Source organism: Somniosus microcephalus, chromosome 15 (assembly GCF_052327205.1).
Source record: "Somniosus microcephalus isolate GS21.2 chromosome 15, FLI_Smic_1.0, whole genome shotgun sequence".
NCBI lineage: Eukaryota > Metazoa > Chordata > Chondrichthyes > Squaliformes > Somniosidae > Somniosus > Somniosus microcephalus.
In genome coordinates, this window is record NC_141001.1 from 47,641,749 (window position 1) to 47,659,104 (window position 17,356).

General features: G+C 55.8%; 1 protein-coding gene across 1 annotated transcript in view; it reads left to right on the plus strand.

Annotated features, from left to right (window-relative positions):
* The window catches only part of LOC147106709 (acyl-CoA (8-3)-desaturase-like), a 113,800-nt gene extending 108,694 nt beyond the window's left edge, over positions 1-5,106 (plus strand). The window contains exon 12 of the mRNA XM_086007765.1: positions 1,154-5,106. Coding sequence (XP_085863891.1) covers positions 1,154-1,205 — 52 coding nt within the window. The 3' untranslated portion in view covers positions 1,206-5,106. The remainder of the gene's footprint in view (positions 1-1,153) is intronic.
* The last annotated feature ends 12,250 nt before the right edge of the window (positions 5,107-17,356 follow it).

Genomic DNA, 17,356 nt, shown 5'->3' on the forward strand with positions numbered 1-17,356 from the left:
AGTAACTTTTTCCTGTTCTGAGATACTGGGATGTTGGAAGAAAGATTGAATGTAGATCCTTATTGTGAAAGTAACTTGCTAAGTTATGCATGTGTTACTGCGGTGTAAGAGCAAAGTAACACAAACTGTGGCCGTCCATACTTGTTGTGGGCAAGGAGGCACGTTTGTCCCAGTAAAGGTTTGATCCTGTCCATGGCCTTCAGAGTTCTTGAGAAAAGAAGTGTTGCTTCCAATGAGGTAAGTTGACTTCTCGGGAACAGCTTTAACAATGGTGTTTGTCTGAATGTGAACACATGTTGTGTTTAGCAGCATTTAAAGGAGCAACACACTGCCCCGAGCCAGTGAATCTCAGCCAGAATCCCAGCTCCCTGGACTAGCGAGGTGTTCCCATTCCAAATCACTATCCAGCGACTCTTGCTAAAAAAATGCCTGTGTGGATGGTGAGTAAGGATAGGTATGGGCTTGACTGTGATGCCATCTACAGTTAAATAGGCTGCCGCTGTTCACAGTCTGAGCTCTTGCATGGAAATGGTCACTTGACCCGAGTACAGGAGGTGTCCAGGCCCTCTGGGACCCTACCCCAGAAAGTGTCAGCACCTTCATGACAGGAGAGGGGAAGAAGGGGAGAAAATTGGAAAAAAAAAATTTCCAGGCCGGTTTCCCCTCAGCTCCCTCTGCCATGTGTTCGGGGCTATTCCTGACCAAGTATGTGCAGGCTTGTGACTTGATCTCAAACTACTGACAATGCTGTAACAAGCTGCTGGAGCTTAGGGTTGGTTCACTCTCCAGTGCACCATTACACCACCAAGAGTTGTGCCCTTTTGGTGATTACATAGAATTTGCAGCACAGAAACAGGCCATTCAGTGCCGATGTTTATGCTCCACATGAGCCTCCTCCCACTCTATTTACTTCATCTAACCCCATCGACATCTCCCTCTATTCCTTTCCCCTCACGTACTTATCTAGCTTCCCCTTCAATGCATCTATGCTAATCGTCTCAACTACTCCATGTGGCAGTGCATTCCACATTCTGACCAGACGTTAACACATGAAATGAGCAGAAGAGGGAGCTCTTGGCAAGTGGCCATGACTAGCCGACAACCCATGGGGAGAGATGCTCGGGATTTATATGCCATTTGTGTTCTCTTACAGCTCCTTGAAAGAGTCTGGGGAGCTCTGGTTGGATGCATACCTACACAAGTGATTGGTCACACCGAGCAACTAACCACACATTCAAACTGCTGCCGCCTCGCAGATAGGAGAGAAAGAAGGGTTCCTGAAGGCGCTGCTGCCATTTTGTAGACATTGTGCCAAGTGGCACAAGAAGAAAATGCCTGGTTGTTAATTCATCGCATTGTTATTTCTGATGGGATACAATTGGGGCTAAAGAAACAAAACGAATGCCAGTAAGAAGCTACGTATGATTCTGTTCTAAACGGACAATACAATTTGGGAACTTGTTTTGTGCTCATCAAGGAAATGTGAGTGCTGTGGAATGAAACATTTTCATTCCAGTCACTGCCAAGCACTGCCAGGTCAGTTAGAAACACAGTAAAGCTCCCTTTACTCTGCCCCAACCATGTGCCTCATTCCCAATCTCAGAAAAGCGGTCCCTACTGCACCAGTATGACACGCTTCCATTTCCCACAGTCCCACGACTCCGATTGCCAATTTAGTGCTGTATGTAGGTCCTTGCCCTCTGTGAACTGGATTGAAACTGACCAAACTCATTTGCAGCAAGACCCTTACAGCCAGCGGTGAGAGGACCCTTTCACCCCATCAGTTTTCTGTGGATTGGAACCCAGGTCCCAGAGGTGCAGCAAAGTATTTAAACCCACTGCAGCATCCACTTCTATTTTAAAGTTATTGCCCAACAATTACTGCTGCTGATGATACCAGACAGGCACTTAATTTCTCTATTTTAGTGGACGCGTTCCCCTGTTTATTTTAAACCGGTTAACGCCTCCACTAAAAGTGGAGGGAGGAACATCATAAGAAAATGTTACGCGCCTATCCACTAATATCACGACAGTATTTTTTCGGCACAAGAGTAATTTCTGGCTGTGTGACCAATGGTTAGTTGTGACAGTCTGTCTCTGGAGTGGTATTATAATAATCAGTGGCTGCATTCACTATTTATATGCAAGCTTATCTATCAGTGTTTCAAGATGGGTGTGAATATGAAGTGGGGCTGTTACTGCTGTGGAACATCTGCTGGTCATCGAGAGCATGGGGGAAATCCAATTTAAGGTGGCTCAGGATAGCTATTCTGCAGTTTCGTGGCAACACTTTAGGATGGCCCAGCCAGTCCAGTTTGAGAGAGGGGAGGGGCCACCCAGTAATTTTGAGAAATGAGTAACATTTACTGCCCTGTTTTCAATTGCTTTGTTTAATGAAGATTGTGCGTTTAGATCTATTTTGCAGGCTCTTAAAAATGGGGTGCCCCCCCCCCCATACTATTATATAAAGTGGGCCTCTGGCCGACCCATTCCGGTGCAGGGGTCATTCCCTGCGCTCAGTTTGCATCGGCAGGCCGGGCGATCCAATTTCACGGCCAATGTATTTAAATGCAGTTTGAGCTACATTTAACATGAAATGGGTCCAGTCAAATCTACCAGCACAATTAACTGGGGACGTTATGAAATAAGTGAAGGCATCCTGTTATCCAATGGCTCTGTTAATCGGTACTAATTTCAACATTTTTGGAAAAAACTCTTGCCTGAAATTCCCTCATTAATCGTGTCCTTATTGACTTGTGATACGTGCCCAGCTGAGCTAGTGGTTGGCGTCTGCAGGAGTCCAGTGACCAGAGGACACGACCAGCTGTTGCTCGGGTTACTAACTGCATCAATTTGGTAGCCTTTGAATGGTCCGGTCACCTTTCGCACAGGTGTATGCAAGAACAGGTCTACTTGTGTGAATGCGAAAAGAGTTCTCTTGGCTACAAAGAGCAGTCTGTTTTAACACAAGTTGAAGCTGGACATTTACTGTTAATTTTTCGATTGTTCAAATTACTGGTGACTGCTGCAAAACCAGGCTCTTCAGTTGAAAATTGATAGGGTGCTCACCCACCACCCAACGGATGGTCACCCAACGGGTGCTCACCCACCACCCAACGGATGGTCACCCAACGGGTGCTCACCCACCACCCAACGGATGGTCACCCAACGGGTGCTCACCCACCACCCAACGGATGGTCACCCAACTTGCATCGCACCAAACTGAGTTCTGTGCTCTCCCTGGGCGAATTTACCAATTTCAGCTGGGGGACGGGCAGGATTGTGGGGAAGGGGGGGGATTGTGGGTTGCTTTTGCCATAAAGAAACCAGCGTAAACATTGGCTGCCATATACTCTGCGCCTAAAGGAAAAAAATGTCCCGCTAACTATGACCAGGCTCAACTCTGGTGGAGTGGTTGGTTAAGTGTAGCATGTGACATTGTGCTGGACGACTCTTAATTTCAACCCTGCTGATTAACCCTTTCACAGCCAATTTTCTTACCTGCTGAATTCCATCTGTGCTAATTCACTTTTGTTAGTGAAAACAGTAGAAATTTGTAGTAAATCTATATAATACCGTATGTGGTGCTAGTATAAAAAAGGTTATGTTATTTCATTTTTTAAAGTTATGGTGGAGGGGTTGGGGGGTGGGTGCCTTAAAATCCTTATTTAACTCCAGAGTTGATTTCATGTAGTCACTGTTGGCCTTGTGGCACCACCCAATGTGTAACTGAGCTATAAGGAACAGGAAGGCCCCAGGTTTAATGCCTGGTCTATGTTCAGTCAGCTGATCCCAGTGGGGGTAACAGTGGGAGCACTACAATTGGTCTCAGTGCTGCTACATCAAGAAGGGGAACAAAATCAGCCAGCGCTCCCACTAATGATTGCCAACTACTGACCTCTGTAGGAAAGTACATGTGTGGATGTTGGATAGGGACTGGATCAGGCTCAACATGCGATGCCCCTATGGTTCAATAGTCTGCTAACATTCACTCTGTAGGTTCACAGAAGAAATATGACCACCTGGGCGAGGTACTGTTGGATGCAAGCAATGTGGAACAGTAGCAGCGAGAGTCAGCACCATCAACCTAAACAGTGATGGGATGGCTGTTGGCTGTTGTAGTTAATTTCTAGTGTGTACATATTAGGAATGCATTTGCACGCTGCTGATAACAGTGCACTATCTTTTGTACACATATTCACCCACATACTTGTCTACACTGGTTCAATCACAGCCACCTCCCAGTCACTACTAGAGCATGGTGTGAGGACATCTCCAGAATATGGTTCATTCGCTGGCTGCAGTAATCGAGTGTTTCACCGAACCGGACAATTATCTCCTTTCCTGAAGGAGCTGGCTCTTGTAGGGTTCAATTCCACAGGTGCCAGCAACCCATTTTACCTCATAACCTCGTCCAAATAGGTATTCTTTACAAGTGAGCCTCGATAATGAATGGCAGCTGATTATTTGATGGACTCTGGGGGCCAACATAGGCAACCCAATCCTGTCCACGCCTGACATGCGGGCAGGTGAACTTTTGGGTGGTGATCAGGAGCAGGAACCCTGGCTGATTTTTCCACAGCCGTAGCCCAGAGACTGAAGCCAACTAGCATCCGCCTGCTGCCCAGCTGAGATTGTCTAACTCCCCACTGGGGATTGAACCTGGGACATTCTGGCCTGTACAGCTCAGTACCATGGTGGGCGATGCATTAATCATCGGGCCATCTGTTAATTGAATGTTCTAACAGATATTGACACTGTGGCCCTGGTTTTCTGATCAGACTGCTGAGGGTAACCAACTCATTTTAAGTGGGTTCCCATCAACATCACAATCACAAAACCCAGGCCTATATTTCTGAGGGCCCAATTGAAAGCTTTGTTATTAGAATCAGTTTGGTTGGTGCACTGTATTGTATTAAGCTATCAAACTGAGTGAACCTAGGCTTGTGTAATGTTTTTCAGCCACTATCCATCACTTTTACACTGAATAAAAGAGCAATTATACATCAGTATCTGTGATAGATTTCTACAACCACATCAACTCTGTACTGTGCCATTGCTGTGTGTATGTGTGCGTGTATATAAAACATTGTACCACACCCTGTATTGATCAGATGTCTGTATTACACTCATTTTACTTTGAATACAGTATTCAGCTACTCAATGGCTCAGTTTTTAAATCTGCTGCTCGGTGTGGTATGAGACCAGAAGGTACCAGGTTTGATTCTCAGTATCTGCTGCTCGGTGTGGTATGAGACCAGAAGGTACCAGGTTTGATTCTCAGTATCTGCTGCTCGGTGTGGTATGAGACCAGAAGGTACCAGGTTTGATTCTCAGTATCTGCTGCTCGGTGTGGTATGAGACCAGAAGGTATCAGGTTTGATTCTCAGTATCTGCTGCTCGGTGTGGTATGAGGCCAGAAGGTACCAGGTTTGATTCTTAGTATCTGCTGCTCGGTGTGGTATGAGACCAGAAGGTACCAGGTTTGATTCTCAGTATCTGCTGCTCGGTGTGGTATGAGGCCAGAAGGTACCAGGTTTGATTCTCAGTATCTGCTGCTCGGTGTGGTATGAGGCCAGAAGGTACCAGGTTTGATTCTCAGTATCTGCTGCTCAGTGTGGTATGAGGCCAGAAGGTACCAGGTTTGATTCTCAGTCTGTGCTGAGTTTGCCGATCTCAACTGGGACAGCAGTTCAGGTGCTACAATGTACTTCAGCATAATAGAATTACATCAAGTCTACAGCACAGAAACAGGCCATTTAGCCCAAATGGTCCAGACTAGCCTCCTCCCACCCCTCTTCATCCAACCCTATCAGCATATCCTTCTATTCCTTTCTCCCTTGTGCTTATCTAGCTTCCCCTTAAATGCATCCATGCTGTTCGCTTCAACTACACCTTGTGGCAGTGAGTTACACATTCTTGCCACTCTGGGTAAAGAAGTTTCTCCTGAATTCCCTATTGCATTTATTGGTGACCATCTTATATTTATGGCCACTAGTTTTGATCGCCCCCACAAGTGGAAACATCTCTATGTCTACCTTATCAAGCCCCTTCATAATTTTGAGGACCTCTATTAGGTCACCCCTCAGTCTTTTTTCTAGAGAAAAGATCTCCAGCCTGTTCAATCTTTCCTGATAATTATATCCTCTCAGCTCTGGTATCGTCCCTGTGAATCTGCTGTGCACCTCTCCAGTGCCTCAATATCCTTATAATATGGAGACCAGAACTGTGCACAGTACTCAAAGTCTGGTCTAACCAAGGTGCGATACAAGTTTAACATAACCTCTGCTTTTTAATTCTATAACTCTAGAAGTGAACCACAGTGCTTGGTTTGCTTTTAAATGATCTTATTAACCTGTGTCGCCACTTTTAGTGATCTGTGTATCTGTATCCCTCGACCCCTTTGCTCTCCTACCCCATTTAAACTTATTATCCAAGCATTATGCGGCCTCCTTGTTCCACCAAAATGTAACACATATCTATACTGAAATTCATTTACCAATTACACCCCCATTCTGCAAATTTATTAATGTCTTGCATTTTTCCGCAGTCTTCCTTTTGTATTAACTATACCCCCCAATTTGGTGTTGTATGCAAATGTTGATATTGTACTTCCAATTTCCAAATCTAAATTGTTTATGTAAATTGTGAACAGCAGTGGTCCCTGCACCGATCCTTGTGGAACACCACTTCCCATCTTTGCCAGTCTGAGTAGCTACCTTTAACCCCTCCTCTGTTTTCTGTTCTGTAGCCAGCTTGGTGTCCATTCTGATACTTGTCCCCTGATTCCACATGTTCTGACCTTAGTCATGAGTACTGTGAGGTATCTTATCGAAAGCCTTTTGAAAATCCAAATATACTACATTATCCTTGTCTACTCTTTCTGTTACTTCTTCAAAGAATTCAATAAGGTTGGTCAAGGATGGCCTTCCCTCTTGAAATCCGTGCTGACTATTCTTTATTATATCAAAGATAGAAGGTCAGGAACTCCCCGGGGGAGGGGGGAGAGAAAGAGAGGTGGTCAGGAACTGGGGGGGGGGGGAGGTGAGAGAAGGTCAGGAATTTGGGGGGGGGGAAGAGAAGGTCAGGAATTCGGGGGGGGGGAAAGAAAAAGGTCAGGAACTCGGGGGGGGTGGGGAGAGAGGTCAGGAACTCGGGGGGGGGTGGGGAGAGAGGTCAGGAACTCGGGGGGGGTGGAGAGAGGTCAGGAACTCGGGGGGTGGGGAGAGAGGTCAGGAACTCGGGGGGGGGAGAGAGGTCAGGAACTCGGGGGGGGGGGGGAAGAGGTCAGGAACTCGGTGGGGAGAGAGAGAAGGTCAGGAACTCGGAGAGAGAAGGTCAGGAACTGGGGGGCGAGAGACGGTCAGGAACTGGGGGGGGAGAAGGTCAGGAACAGGGGGGAGAGAAGGTCAGGAACTGGGGGGGAGAGAAGGTCAGGAACTGGGGGGAGAGACGGTCAGGAACTTGGGGGGGAGAAGGTCAGGAACTGGGGGGGGGAGAAGGTCAGGAACTGGGGGGGGAGAGAAGGTCAGGAATGGGGGGAGAGAAGGTCAGGAACTGGGGGGTGGAGAGAAGGTCAGGAACTGGGGGGAGAGAAGGTCAGGAACTGGGGGGAGAGAAGGTCAGGAACTGGGGGGAGAGAAGGTCAGGAACTGGGGGGGAGAGAAGGTCAGGAACTGGGGGGAGAGAAGGTCAGGAACTGGGGGAGAGAAGGTCAGGAACTGGGGGGGGAGAGAAGGTCAGGAACTGGGGGGGAGAGAGAAGGTCAGGAACTGGGGGGAGGAGAGAAGGTCAGGAACTGGGGGGAGGGAGACGAAGGTCAGGAACTGGGGGGAGAGAAGGTCAGGAAGAACTGGGGGGAGAGAAGGTCAGGAACTGGGGGAGAGAAGGTCAGGAACTGGGGGAGAAGGTCAGGAACTGGGGGAGGTCGGAGAAGGTCAGGAACTGGGTGAGGGGTCAGGAACTGGGGGGAGAGACGGTCAGGAACTGGGGGGGGGGAGAAGGTCAGGAACTGGGGTGAGAGAAGGTCAGGAACTGGGGGGAGAGAGGTCAGGAACTGGGGGGAGAAGGTCAGGAACTGGGGGGAGAGAAGGTCAGGAACTGGGGGGGAGAGAAGGTCAGGAACTGGGGGGGGAGAGAAGGTCAGGAACTGGGGGGAGAGAAGGTCAGGAACTGGGGGGAGAGAAGGTCAGGAACTGGGGGGAGAGAAGGTCAGGAACTGGGGGGGGAGAGAAGGTCAGGAACTGGGGGGGGAGATAAGGTCAGGAACTGGGGGGAGAGAAGGTCAGGAACTGGGGGGAGAGAAGGTCAGGAACTGGGGGGAGAGAGAAGGTCAGGAACTGGGGGGAGAGAAGGTCAGGAATTGGGGGGAGAGAGGTCAGGAACTGGGGGGAGAGAGGTCAGGAACTGGGGGGAGAGAGAAGGTCAGGAACTGGGGGGAGAGAGGTCAGGAACTGGGGGGGAGAGAAGGTCAGGAACTGGGGGGGAGAAGGTCAGGAACTGGGGGGAGAGAAGGTCAGGAACTGGGGGGGGAGAGAAGGTCAGGAACTGGGGGGGAGAGAAGGTCAGGAACTGGGGGGAGAGAGGTCAGGAACTGGGGGGAGAGAGAAGGTCAGGAACTGGGGGGAGAGAGGTCAGGAACTGGGGGGGGAGAGAAGGTCAGGAACTGGGGGGGGAGAGAAGGTCAGGAACTGGGGGGAGAGAAGGTCAGGAACTGGGGGGAGAGAAGGTCAGGAACTGGGGGGGGGAGAGAAGGTCAGGAACTGGGGGGGAGAGACGGTCAGGAACTAGGGGGGGGGAGAGAAGGTCAGGAACTGGGGGGGAGAGAAGGTCAGGAACTGGGGGGGAGAGAAGGTCAGGAACTGGGGGGAGAGAGAAGGTCAGGAACTGGGGGGGGGAGAGGTCAGGAACTGGGGGGGGGAGAAGGTCAGGAACTGGGGGGAGAGAAGGTCAGGAACTGGGGGGGGAGAGAAGGTCAGGAACTGGGGGGGGAGAAGGTCAGGAACTGGGGGGGAGAGAAGGTCAGGAACTGGGGGGGAGAAGGTCAGGAACTCCCCGGGGGAGGGGGGAGAGAAAGAGAGGTGGTCAGGAACTGGGGGGGGGGGGGAGGTGAGAGAAGGTCAGGAATTTGGGGGGGGGGAAGAGAAGGTCAGGAATTCGGGGGGGGGGAAAGAAAAAGGTCAGGAACTCGGGGGGGGTGGGGAGAGAGGTCAGGAACTCGGGGGGGGTGGGGAGAGAGGTCAGGAACTCGGGGGGGGTGGAGAGAGGTCAGGAACTCGGGGGGGGGGGGAGAGAGGTCAGGAACTCGGGGGGGGGGAGAGAGGTCAGGAACTCGGGGGGGGGGGAAGAGGTCAGGAACTCGGTGGGGAGAGAGAGAAGGTCAGGAACTCGGAGAGAGAAGGTCAGGAACTGGGGGGCGAGAGACGGTCAGGAACTGGGGGGGGGAGAAGGTCAGGAACAGGGGGGAGAGAAGGTCAGGAACTGGGGGGGAGAGAAGGTCAGGAACTGGGGGGAGAGACGGTCAGGAACTTGGGGGGGAGAAGGTCAGGAACTGGGGGGGAGAGAAGGTCAGGAACTGGGGGGAGAGAGGTCAGGAACTGGGGGGAGAGAGAAGGTCAGGAACTGGGGGGAGAGAGGTCAGGAACTGGGGGGGGAGAGAAGGTCAGGAACTGGGGGGGGAGAGAAGGTCAGGAACTGGGGGAGAGAAGGTCAGGAACTGGGGGGAGAGAAGGTCAGGAACTGGGGGGGGGAGAGAAGGTCAGGAACTGGGGGGGAGAGAAGGTCAGGAACTGGGGGGGAGAGAAGGTCAGGAACTGGGGGGAGAGAGAAGGTCAGGAACTGGGGGGGGAGAGGTCAGGAACTGGGGGGGGGAGAAGGTCAGGAACTGGGGGGAGAGAAGGTCAGGAACTGGGGGGGGAGAGAAGGTCAGGAACTGGGGGGGGAGAAGGTCAGGAACTGGGGGGGAGAGAAGGTCAGGAACTGGGGGGGAGAAGGTCAGGAACTCCCCGGGGGAGGGGGGAGAGAAAGAGAGGTGGTCAGGAACTGGGGGGGGGGGGAGGTGAGAGAAGGTCAGGAATTTGGGGGGGGGGAAGAGAAGGTCAGGAATTCGGGGGGGGGGGAAAGAAAAAGGTCAGGAACTCGGGGGGGGTGGGGAGAGAGGTCAGGAACTCGGGGGGGGTGGGGAGAGAGGTCAGGAACTCGGGGGGGGTGGAGAGAGGTCAGGAACTCGGGGGGGGGGGGGAGAGAGGTCAGGAACTCGGGGGGGGGGGAGAGAGGTCAGGAACTCGGGGGGGGGGGAAGAGGTCAGGAACTCGGTGGGGAGAGAGAGAAGGTCAGGAACTCGGAGAGAGAAGGTCAGGAACTGGGGGGCGAGAGACGGTCAGGAACTGGGGGGGGAGAAGGTCAGGAACAGGGGGGAGAGAAGGTCAGGAACTGGGGGGGAGAGAAGGTCAGGAACTGGGGGGAGAGACGGTCAGGAACTTGGGGGGGAGAAGGTCAGGAACTGGGGGGGGGAGAAGGTCAGGAACTGGGGGGGGAGAGAAGGTCAGGAATGGGGGGAGAGAAGGTCAGGAACTGGGGGGTGGAGAGAAGGTCAGGAACTGGGGGGAGAGAAGGTCAGGAACTGGGGGGAGAGAAGGTCAGGAACTGGGGGGGAGAGAAGGTCAGGAACTGGGGGGAGAGAAGGTCAGGAACTGGGGGAGAGAAGGTCAGGAACTGGGGGGGGGAGAGAAGGTCAGGAACTGGGGGGGGAGAGAAGGTCAGGAACTGGGGGGGGGAGAGAAGGTCAGGAACTGGGGGGGGAGAAGGTCAGGAACTGGGGGGGGGAGAGATGGTCAGGAACTGGGGGGGAGAAGGTCAGGAACTGGGGGGGAGAGAAGGTCAGGAACTGGGGGGAGAGAAGGTCAGGAACTGGGGGGGAGAGAAGGTCAGGAACTGGGGGGAGAGAAGGTCAGGAACTGGGGGGAGAGACGGTCAGGAACTGGGGGGGGGAGAAGGTCAGGAACTGGGGGGGGAGAAGGTCAGGAACTGGGGTGAGAGAAGGTCAGGAACTGGGGGGAGAGAGGTCAGGAACTGGGGGGAGAAGGTCAGGAACTGGGGGGAGAGAAGGTCAGGAACTGGGGGGGAGAGAAGGTCAGGAACTGGGGGGGGGGGGAGAGAAGGTCAGGAACTGGGGGGAGAGAAGGTCAGGAACTGGGGGGAGAGAAGGTCAGGAACTGGGGGGAGAGAAGGTCAGGAACTGGGGGGGGAGAGAAGGTCAGGAACTGGGGGGGGAGATAAGGTCAGGAACTGGGGGGAGAGAAGGTCAGGAACTGGGGGAGAGAAGGTCAGGAACTGGGGGGGAGAGAGAAGGTCAGGAACTGGGGGGAGAGAAGGTCAGGAATTGGGGGGAGAGAGGTCAGGAACTGGGGGGGAGAGAGGTCAGGAACTGGGGGGAGAGAGAAGGTCAGGAACTGGGGGGGAGAGAGGTCAGGAACTGGGGGGGAGAGAAGGTCAGGAACTGGGGGGGAGAAGGTCAGGAACTGGGGGGAGAGAAGGTCAGGAACTGGGGGGGGGAGAGAAGGTCAGGAACTGGGGGGGAGAGAAGGTCAGGAACTGGGGGGAGAGAGGTCAGGAACTGGGGGGAGAGAGAAGGTCAGAACTGGGGGGAGAGAGGTCAGGAACTGGGGGGGGAGAGAAGGTCAGGAACTGGGGGGGGAGAGAAGGTCAGGAACTGGGGGGGGAGAGAAGGTCAGGAACTGGGGGGAGAGAAGGTCAGGAACTGGGGGGAGAGAAGGTCAGGAACTGGGGGGGGAGAGAAGGTCAGGAACTGGGGGGGAGAGACGGTCAGGAACTGGGGGGGGGAGAGAAGGTCAGGAACTGGGGGGGAGAGAAGGTCAGGAACTGGGGGGGAGAGAAGGTCAGGAACTGGGGGGAGAGAGAAGGTCAGGAACTGGGGGGGGAGAGGTCAGGAACTGGGGGGGGAGAAGGTCAGGAACTGGGGGGAGAGAAGGTCAGGAACTGGGGGGGGAGAGAAGGTCAGGAACTGGGGGGGGAGAAGGTCAGGAACTGGGGGGGAGAGAAGGTCAGGAACTGGGGGGGAGAAGGTCAGGAACTGCGGGGAGAGAAGGTCAGGAACTGGGGGGGAGAGAAGGTCAGGAACTGGGGGGAGAGACGGTTAGGAACTGGGGGGGGGAGAGAAGGTCAGGAACTGGGGGGAGAGAAGGTCAGGAACTGGGGGGTGGAGAGAAGGTCAGGAACTGGGGGGGGAGAGAAGGTCAGGAACTGGGGGGAGAGAAGGTCAGGAACTGGGGGGTGGAGAGAAGGTCAGGAACTGGGGGGGAGAGAAGGTCAGGAACTGGGGGGGAGAGGTCAGGAACTGGGGGGAGAGAAGGTCAGGAACTGGGGGGAGAGAAGGTCAGGAACTGGGGGGAGAGAAGGTCAGGAACTGGGGGGAGAGAAGGTCAGGAACTGGGGGGAGAGAAGGTCAGGAACTGGGGGGAGAGAAGGTCAGGAACTGGGGGGAGAGAAGGTCAGGAACTGGGGGGAGAGAAGGTCAGGAACTGGGGGGGAGAGAAGGTCAGGAACTGGGGGAGAGAAGGTCAGGAACTGGGGGGGGAGAGAAGGTCAGGAACTGGGGGGGGAGAGAAGGTCAGGAACTGGGGGGGAGAGAAGGTCAGGTACTGGGGGGGGAGAAGGTCAGGAACTGGGGGGGGGAGAGAAGGTCAGGAACTGGGGGGGGAGAAGGTCAGGAACTGGGGGGAGAGAAGGTCAGGAACTGGGGGGGGAGAGAAGGTCAGGAACTGGGGGGAGAGAAGGTCAGGAACTGGGGGGAGAGACGGTCAGGAACTGGGGGGGGGAGAAGGTCAGGAACTGGGGGGAGAGAAGGTCAGGAACTGGGGGGAGAGAAGGTCAGGAACTGGGGGGGAGAGAGAAGGTCAGGAACTGGGGGGAGAGAAGGTCAGGAACTGGGGTGAGAGAAGGTCAGGAACTGGGGGGAGAGAAGGTCAGGAACTGGGGGGGAGAAGGTCAGGAACTGGGGGGAGAGAAGGTCAGGAACTGGGGGGAGAGAAGGTCAGGAACTGGGGGGAGAGAAGGTCAGGAACTGGGGGGAGAGAAGGTCAGGAACTGGCGGGAGAGAAGGTCAGGAACTGGGGGGGGAGAGAAGGTCAGGAACTGGGGGGGGGAGAGAAGGTCAGGAACTGGGGGGAGAGAAGGTCAGGAACTGGGGGGAGAGAAGGTCAGGAACAGGGGGGGAGATAAGGTCAGGAACTGGGGGGAGAGGTGGTCAGGAACTGGGGGGAGAGAAGGTCAGGAACTGGGGGGAGAGAGGTCAGGAACTGGGGGGAGAGAAGGTCAGGAACTGGGGGGAGAGAAGGTCAGGAACTGGGCGGGGGAGAGAAGGTCAGGAACTGGGGGGGAGAGACGGTCAGGAACTGGGGGGGAGAGAAGGTCAGGAACTGGGGGGAGAGACGGTCAGGAACTGGGGGGAGAGAAGGTCAGGAACTGCGGGGGAGAGGTGGTCAGGAACTGGGGGGAGTGAGAAGGTCAGGAACTGGGGGGAGAGAGGTCAGGAACTGGGGGGTGAGAGAAGGTCAGGAACTTGTGGGGGGAGAAGGTCAGGAACTGGGGGTGGGAGAGAAGGTCAGGAACTTGTGGGGGAGAAGGTCAGGAACTGGGGGTGGGAGAGAAGGTCAGGAACTGGGGGGTGGAGAGAAGGTCAGGAACTGGGGGTGGGAGAGGTCAGGAACTGGGGGGAGAGAAGGTCAGGAACTGGGGGGGAGAGAAGGTCAGGAACTGGGGGTGAGAGAAGGTCAGGAACTGGGGGGGGAGAAGGTCAGGAACTGGGGGTGGGAGAGAAGGTCAGGAACTGGGGGTGGGAGAGAAGGTCAGGAACTGGGGGGGGAGAGAAGGTCAGGAACTGGGGGGAGAGAAGGTCAGGAACTGGGGGGAGAGAAGGTCAGGAACTGGGGGGGGGAGAGAAGGTCAGGAACTGGGGGGGGAGAGACGGTCAGGAACTGGGGGGGGGAGAGAAGGTCAGGAACTGGGGGGGAGAGACGGTCAGGAACTGGGGGGAGCGAAGGTCAGGAACTGGGGGGGAGAGAAGGTCAGGAACTGGGGGGAGAGAGAAGGTCAGGAACTGGGGGGGGGAGTGGTCAGGAACTGGGGGGAGAGAGGTCAGGAACTGGGGGGAGAGAAGGTCAGGAACTGGGGGGGAGAGAAGGTCAGGAACTGGGGGGAGAGAAGGTCAGGAACTGGGGGGGGGAGAGAAGGTCAGGAACTGGGGGGGGGAGAGAAGGTCAGGAACTGGGGGGGGGAGAGAAGGTCAGGAACTGGCGGGGGAGAGAAGGTCAGGAACGGGGGGGAGAAGGTCAGGAACTGGGGGGGGGGGAGAGAAGGTCAGGAACTGTGGGGGGAGAAGGTCAGGAACTGGGGGGGAGAGAAGGTCAGGAACTGGGGGGAGAGAAGGTCAGGAACTGGGGGGGGAGAGAAGGTCAGGAACTGGGGGGAGAGAAGGTCAGGAACTGGGGGGAGAGAAGGTCAGGAACTGGGGGGGGAGAGAACGTCAGGAACTGGGGGGAGAGAGGTCAGGAACTGGGGGGAGAGAGAAGGTCAGGAACTGGGGGGAGAGAGGTCAGGAACTGGGGGGGAGAGAAGGTCAGGAACTGGGGGGGAGAGAAGGTCAGGAACTGGGGGGGGAGAGAAGGTCAGGAACTGGGGGGAGAGAAGGTCAGGAACTGGGGGGAGAGAAGGTCAGGAATGGGCGGGGGAGGGAAGGTCAGGAACTGGGGGGGAGAGACGGTCAGGAACTGGGGGGGGGAGAGAAGGTCAGGAACTGGGGGGGAGAGACGGTCAGGAACTGGTGGGAGAGAAGGTCAGGAACTGGGGGGGGGAGAGGTCAGGAACTGTGGGGGAGAGGTGGTCAGGAACTGGGGGGAGTGAGAAGGTCAGGAACTGGGGGGAGAGAGGTCAGGAACTGGGGGGTGAGAGAAGGTCAGGAACTTGTGGGGGGAGAAGGTCAGGAACTTGTGGGGGGAGAAGGTCAGGAACTGGGGCTGGAGAGAAGGTCAGGAACTGGGTGGGGGAGAGAAGGTCAGGAACTGGGGGGGAGAGAAGGTCAGGAACTGGGGGGGGAGAAGGTCAGGAACTGGGGGTGGGAGAGAAGGTCAGGAACTGGGGGTGGGAGAGAGGGTCAGGAACTGGGGGGAGTGAGAAGGTCAGGAACTTGTGGGGGGAGAAGGTCAGGAACTGGGGGTGGGAGAGAAGGTCAGGAACTGGGGGTGGGAGAGAAGGTCAGGAACTGGGGGGAGAGAAGGTCAGGAACTGGGGGGGGAGAGAAGGTCAGGAACTGGGGGGAGAGAGAAGGTCAGGAACTGGGGGGGAGAGGTCAGGAACTGGGGGGGGAGAAGGTCAGGAACTGGGGGGAGAGAAGGTCAGGAACTGGGGGGGAGAGAAGGTCAGGAACTGGGGGGGGAGAGAAGGTCAGGAACTGGGAGGGGGAGAAGGTCAGGAACTGGGGGGAGAGAAGGTCAGGAACTGGGGGGGAGAGAAGGTCAGGAACTGGGGGGAGAGACGGTCAGGAACTGGGGGGGGAGAGAAGGTCAGGAACTGGGGGGAGAGAAGGTCAGGAACTGGGGGGAGAGAAGGTCAGGAACTGGGGGGAGAGAGAAGGTCAGGAACTGGGGGGAGAGAAGGTCAGGAACTGGGGGGAGAGAGGTCAGGAACTGGGGGGGAGAGAGGTCAGGAACTGGGGGGAGAGAGAAGGTCAGGAACTGGGGGGAGAGAGGTCAGGAACTGGGGGGGAGAGAAGGTCAGGAACTGGGGGGGAGAAGGTCAGGAACTGGGGGGAGAGAAGGTCAGGAACTGGGGGGAGAGAATGTCAGGAACTGGAGGGGGAGAGAAGGTCAGGAACTGGGGGGGAGAGAAGGTCAGGAACTGGGGGGAGAGAGGTCAGGAACTGGGGGGAGAGAGAAGGTCAGGAACTGGGGGGAGAGAGGTCAGGAACTGGGGGGGAGAGAAGGTCAGGAACTGGGGGGGAGAGAAGGTCAGGAACTGGGGGGGAGAGAAGGTCAGGAACTGGGGGGAGAGAAGGTCAGGAACTGGGGGGAGAGAGAAGGTCAGGAACTGGGGGGAGAGAAGGTCAGGAACTGGGGGGAGAGAGGTCAGGAACTGGGGGGGAGAGAGGTCAGGAACTGGGGGGAGAGAGAAGGTCAGGAACTGGGGGGAGAGAGGTCAGGAACTGGGGGGGAGAGAAGGTCAGGAACTGGGGGGGAGAAGGTCAGGAACTGGGGGGAGAGAAGGTCAGGAACTGGGGGGAGAGAATGTCAGGAACTGGAGGGGGAGAGAAGGTCAGGAACTGGGGGGGAGAGAAGGTCAGGAACTGGGGGGAGAGAGGTCAGGAACTGGGGGGAGAGAGAAGGTCAGGAACTGGGGGGAGAGAGGTCAGGAACTGGGGGGGAGAGAAGGTCAGGAACTGGGGGGGAGAGAAGGTCAGGAACTGGGGGGGAGAGAAGGTCAGGAACTGGGGGGAGAGAAGGTCAGGAACTGGGGGGAGAGAAGGTCAGGAACTGGGCGGGGGAGAGAAGGTCAGGAACTGGGGGGGAGAGACGGTCAGGAACTGGGGGGGGGGAGAGAAGGTCAGGAACTGGGGGGGAGAGACGGTCAGGAACTGGGGGGAGAGAAGGTCAGGAACTGTGGGGGGGGGAGAGGTCAGGAACTGTGGGGGAGAGGTGGTCAGGAACTGGGGGGAGTGAGAAGGTCAGGAACTGGGGGGAGAGAAGGTCAGGAACTGGGGGGAGAGAAGGTCAGTAACTGGGCGGGGGAGAGAAGGTCAGGAACTGGGGGGGAGAGACGGTCAGGAACTGGGGGGGGGGAGAGAAGGTCAGGAACTGGGGGGGAGAGACGGTCAGGAACTGGGGGGAGAGAAGGTCAGGAACTGGGGGGGGGGAGAGGTCAGGAACTGTGGGGGAGAGGTGGTCAGGAACTGGGGGGAGTGAGAAGGTCAGGAACTGGGGGGAGAGAGGTCAGGAACTGGGGGGTGAGAGAAGGTCAGGAACTGGGGGGGAGAGACGGTCAGGAACTGGGGGGAGAGAAGGTCAGGAACTGGGGGGGGGAGAGGTCAGGAACTGTGGGGGAGAGGTGGTCAGGAACTGGGGGGAGTGAGAAGGTCAGGAACTGGGGGGAGAGAGGTCAGGAACTGGGGGGTGAGAGAAGGTCAGGAACTTGTGGGGGGAGAAGGTCAGGAACTTGTGGGGGGAGAAGGTCAGGAACTGGGGCTGGAGAGAAGGTCAGGAACTGGGGGGGGGAGAGAAGGTCAGGAACTGGGGGGGAGAGAAGGTCAGGAACTGGGGGGGGAGAAGGTCAGGAACTGGGGGTGGGA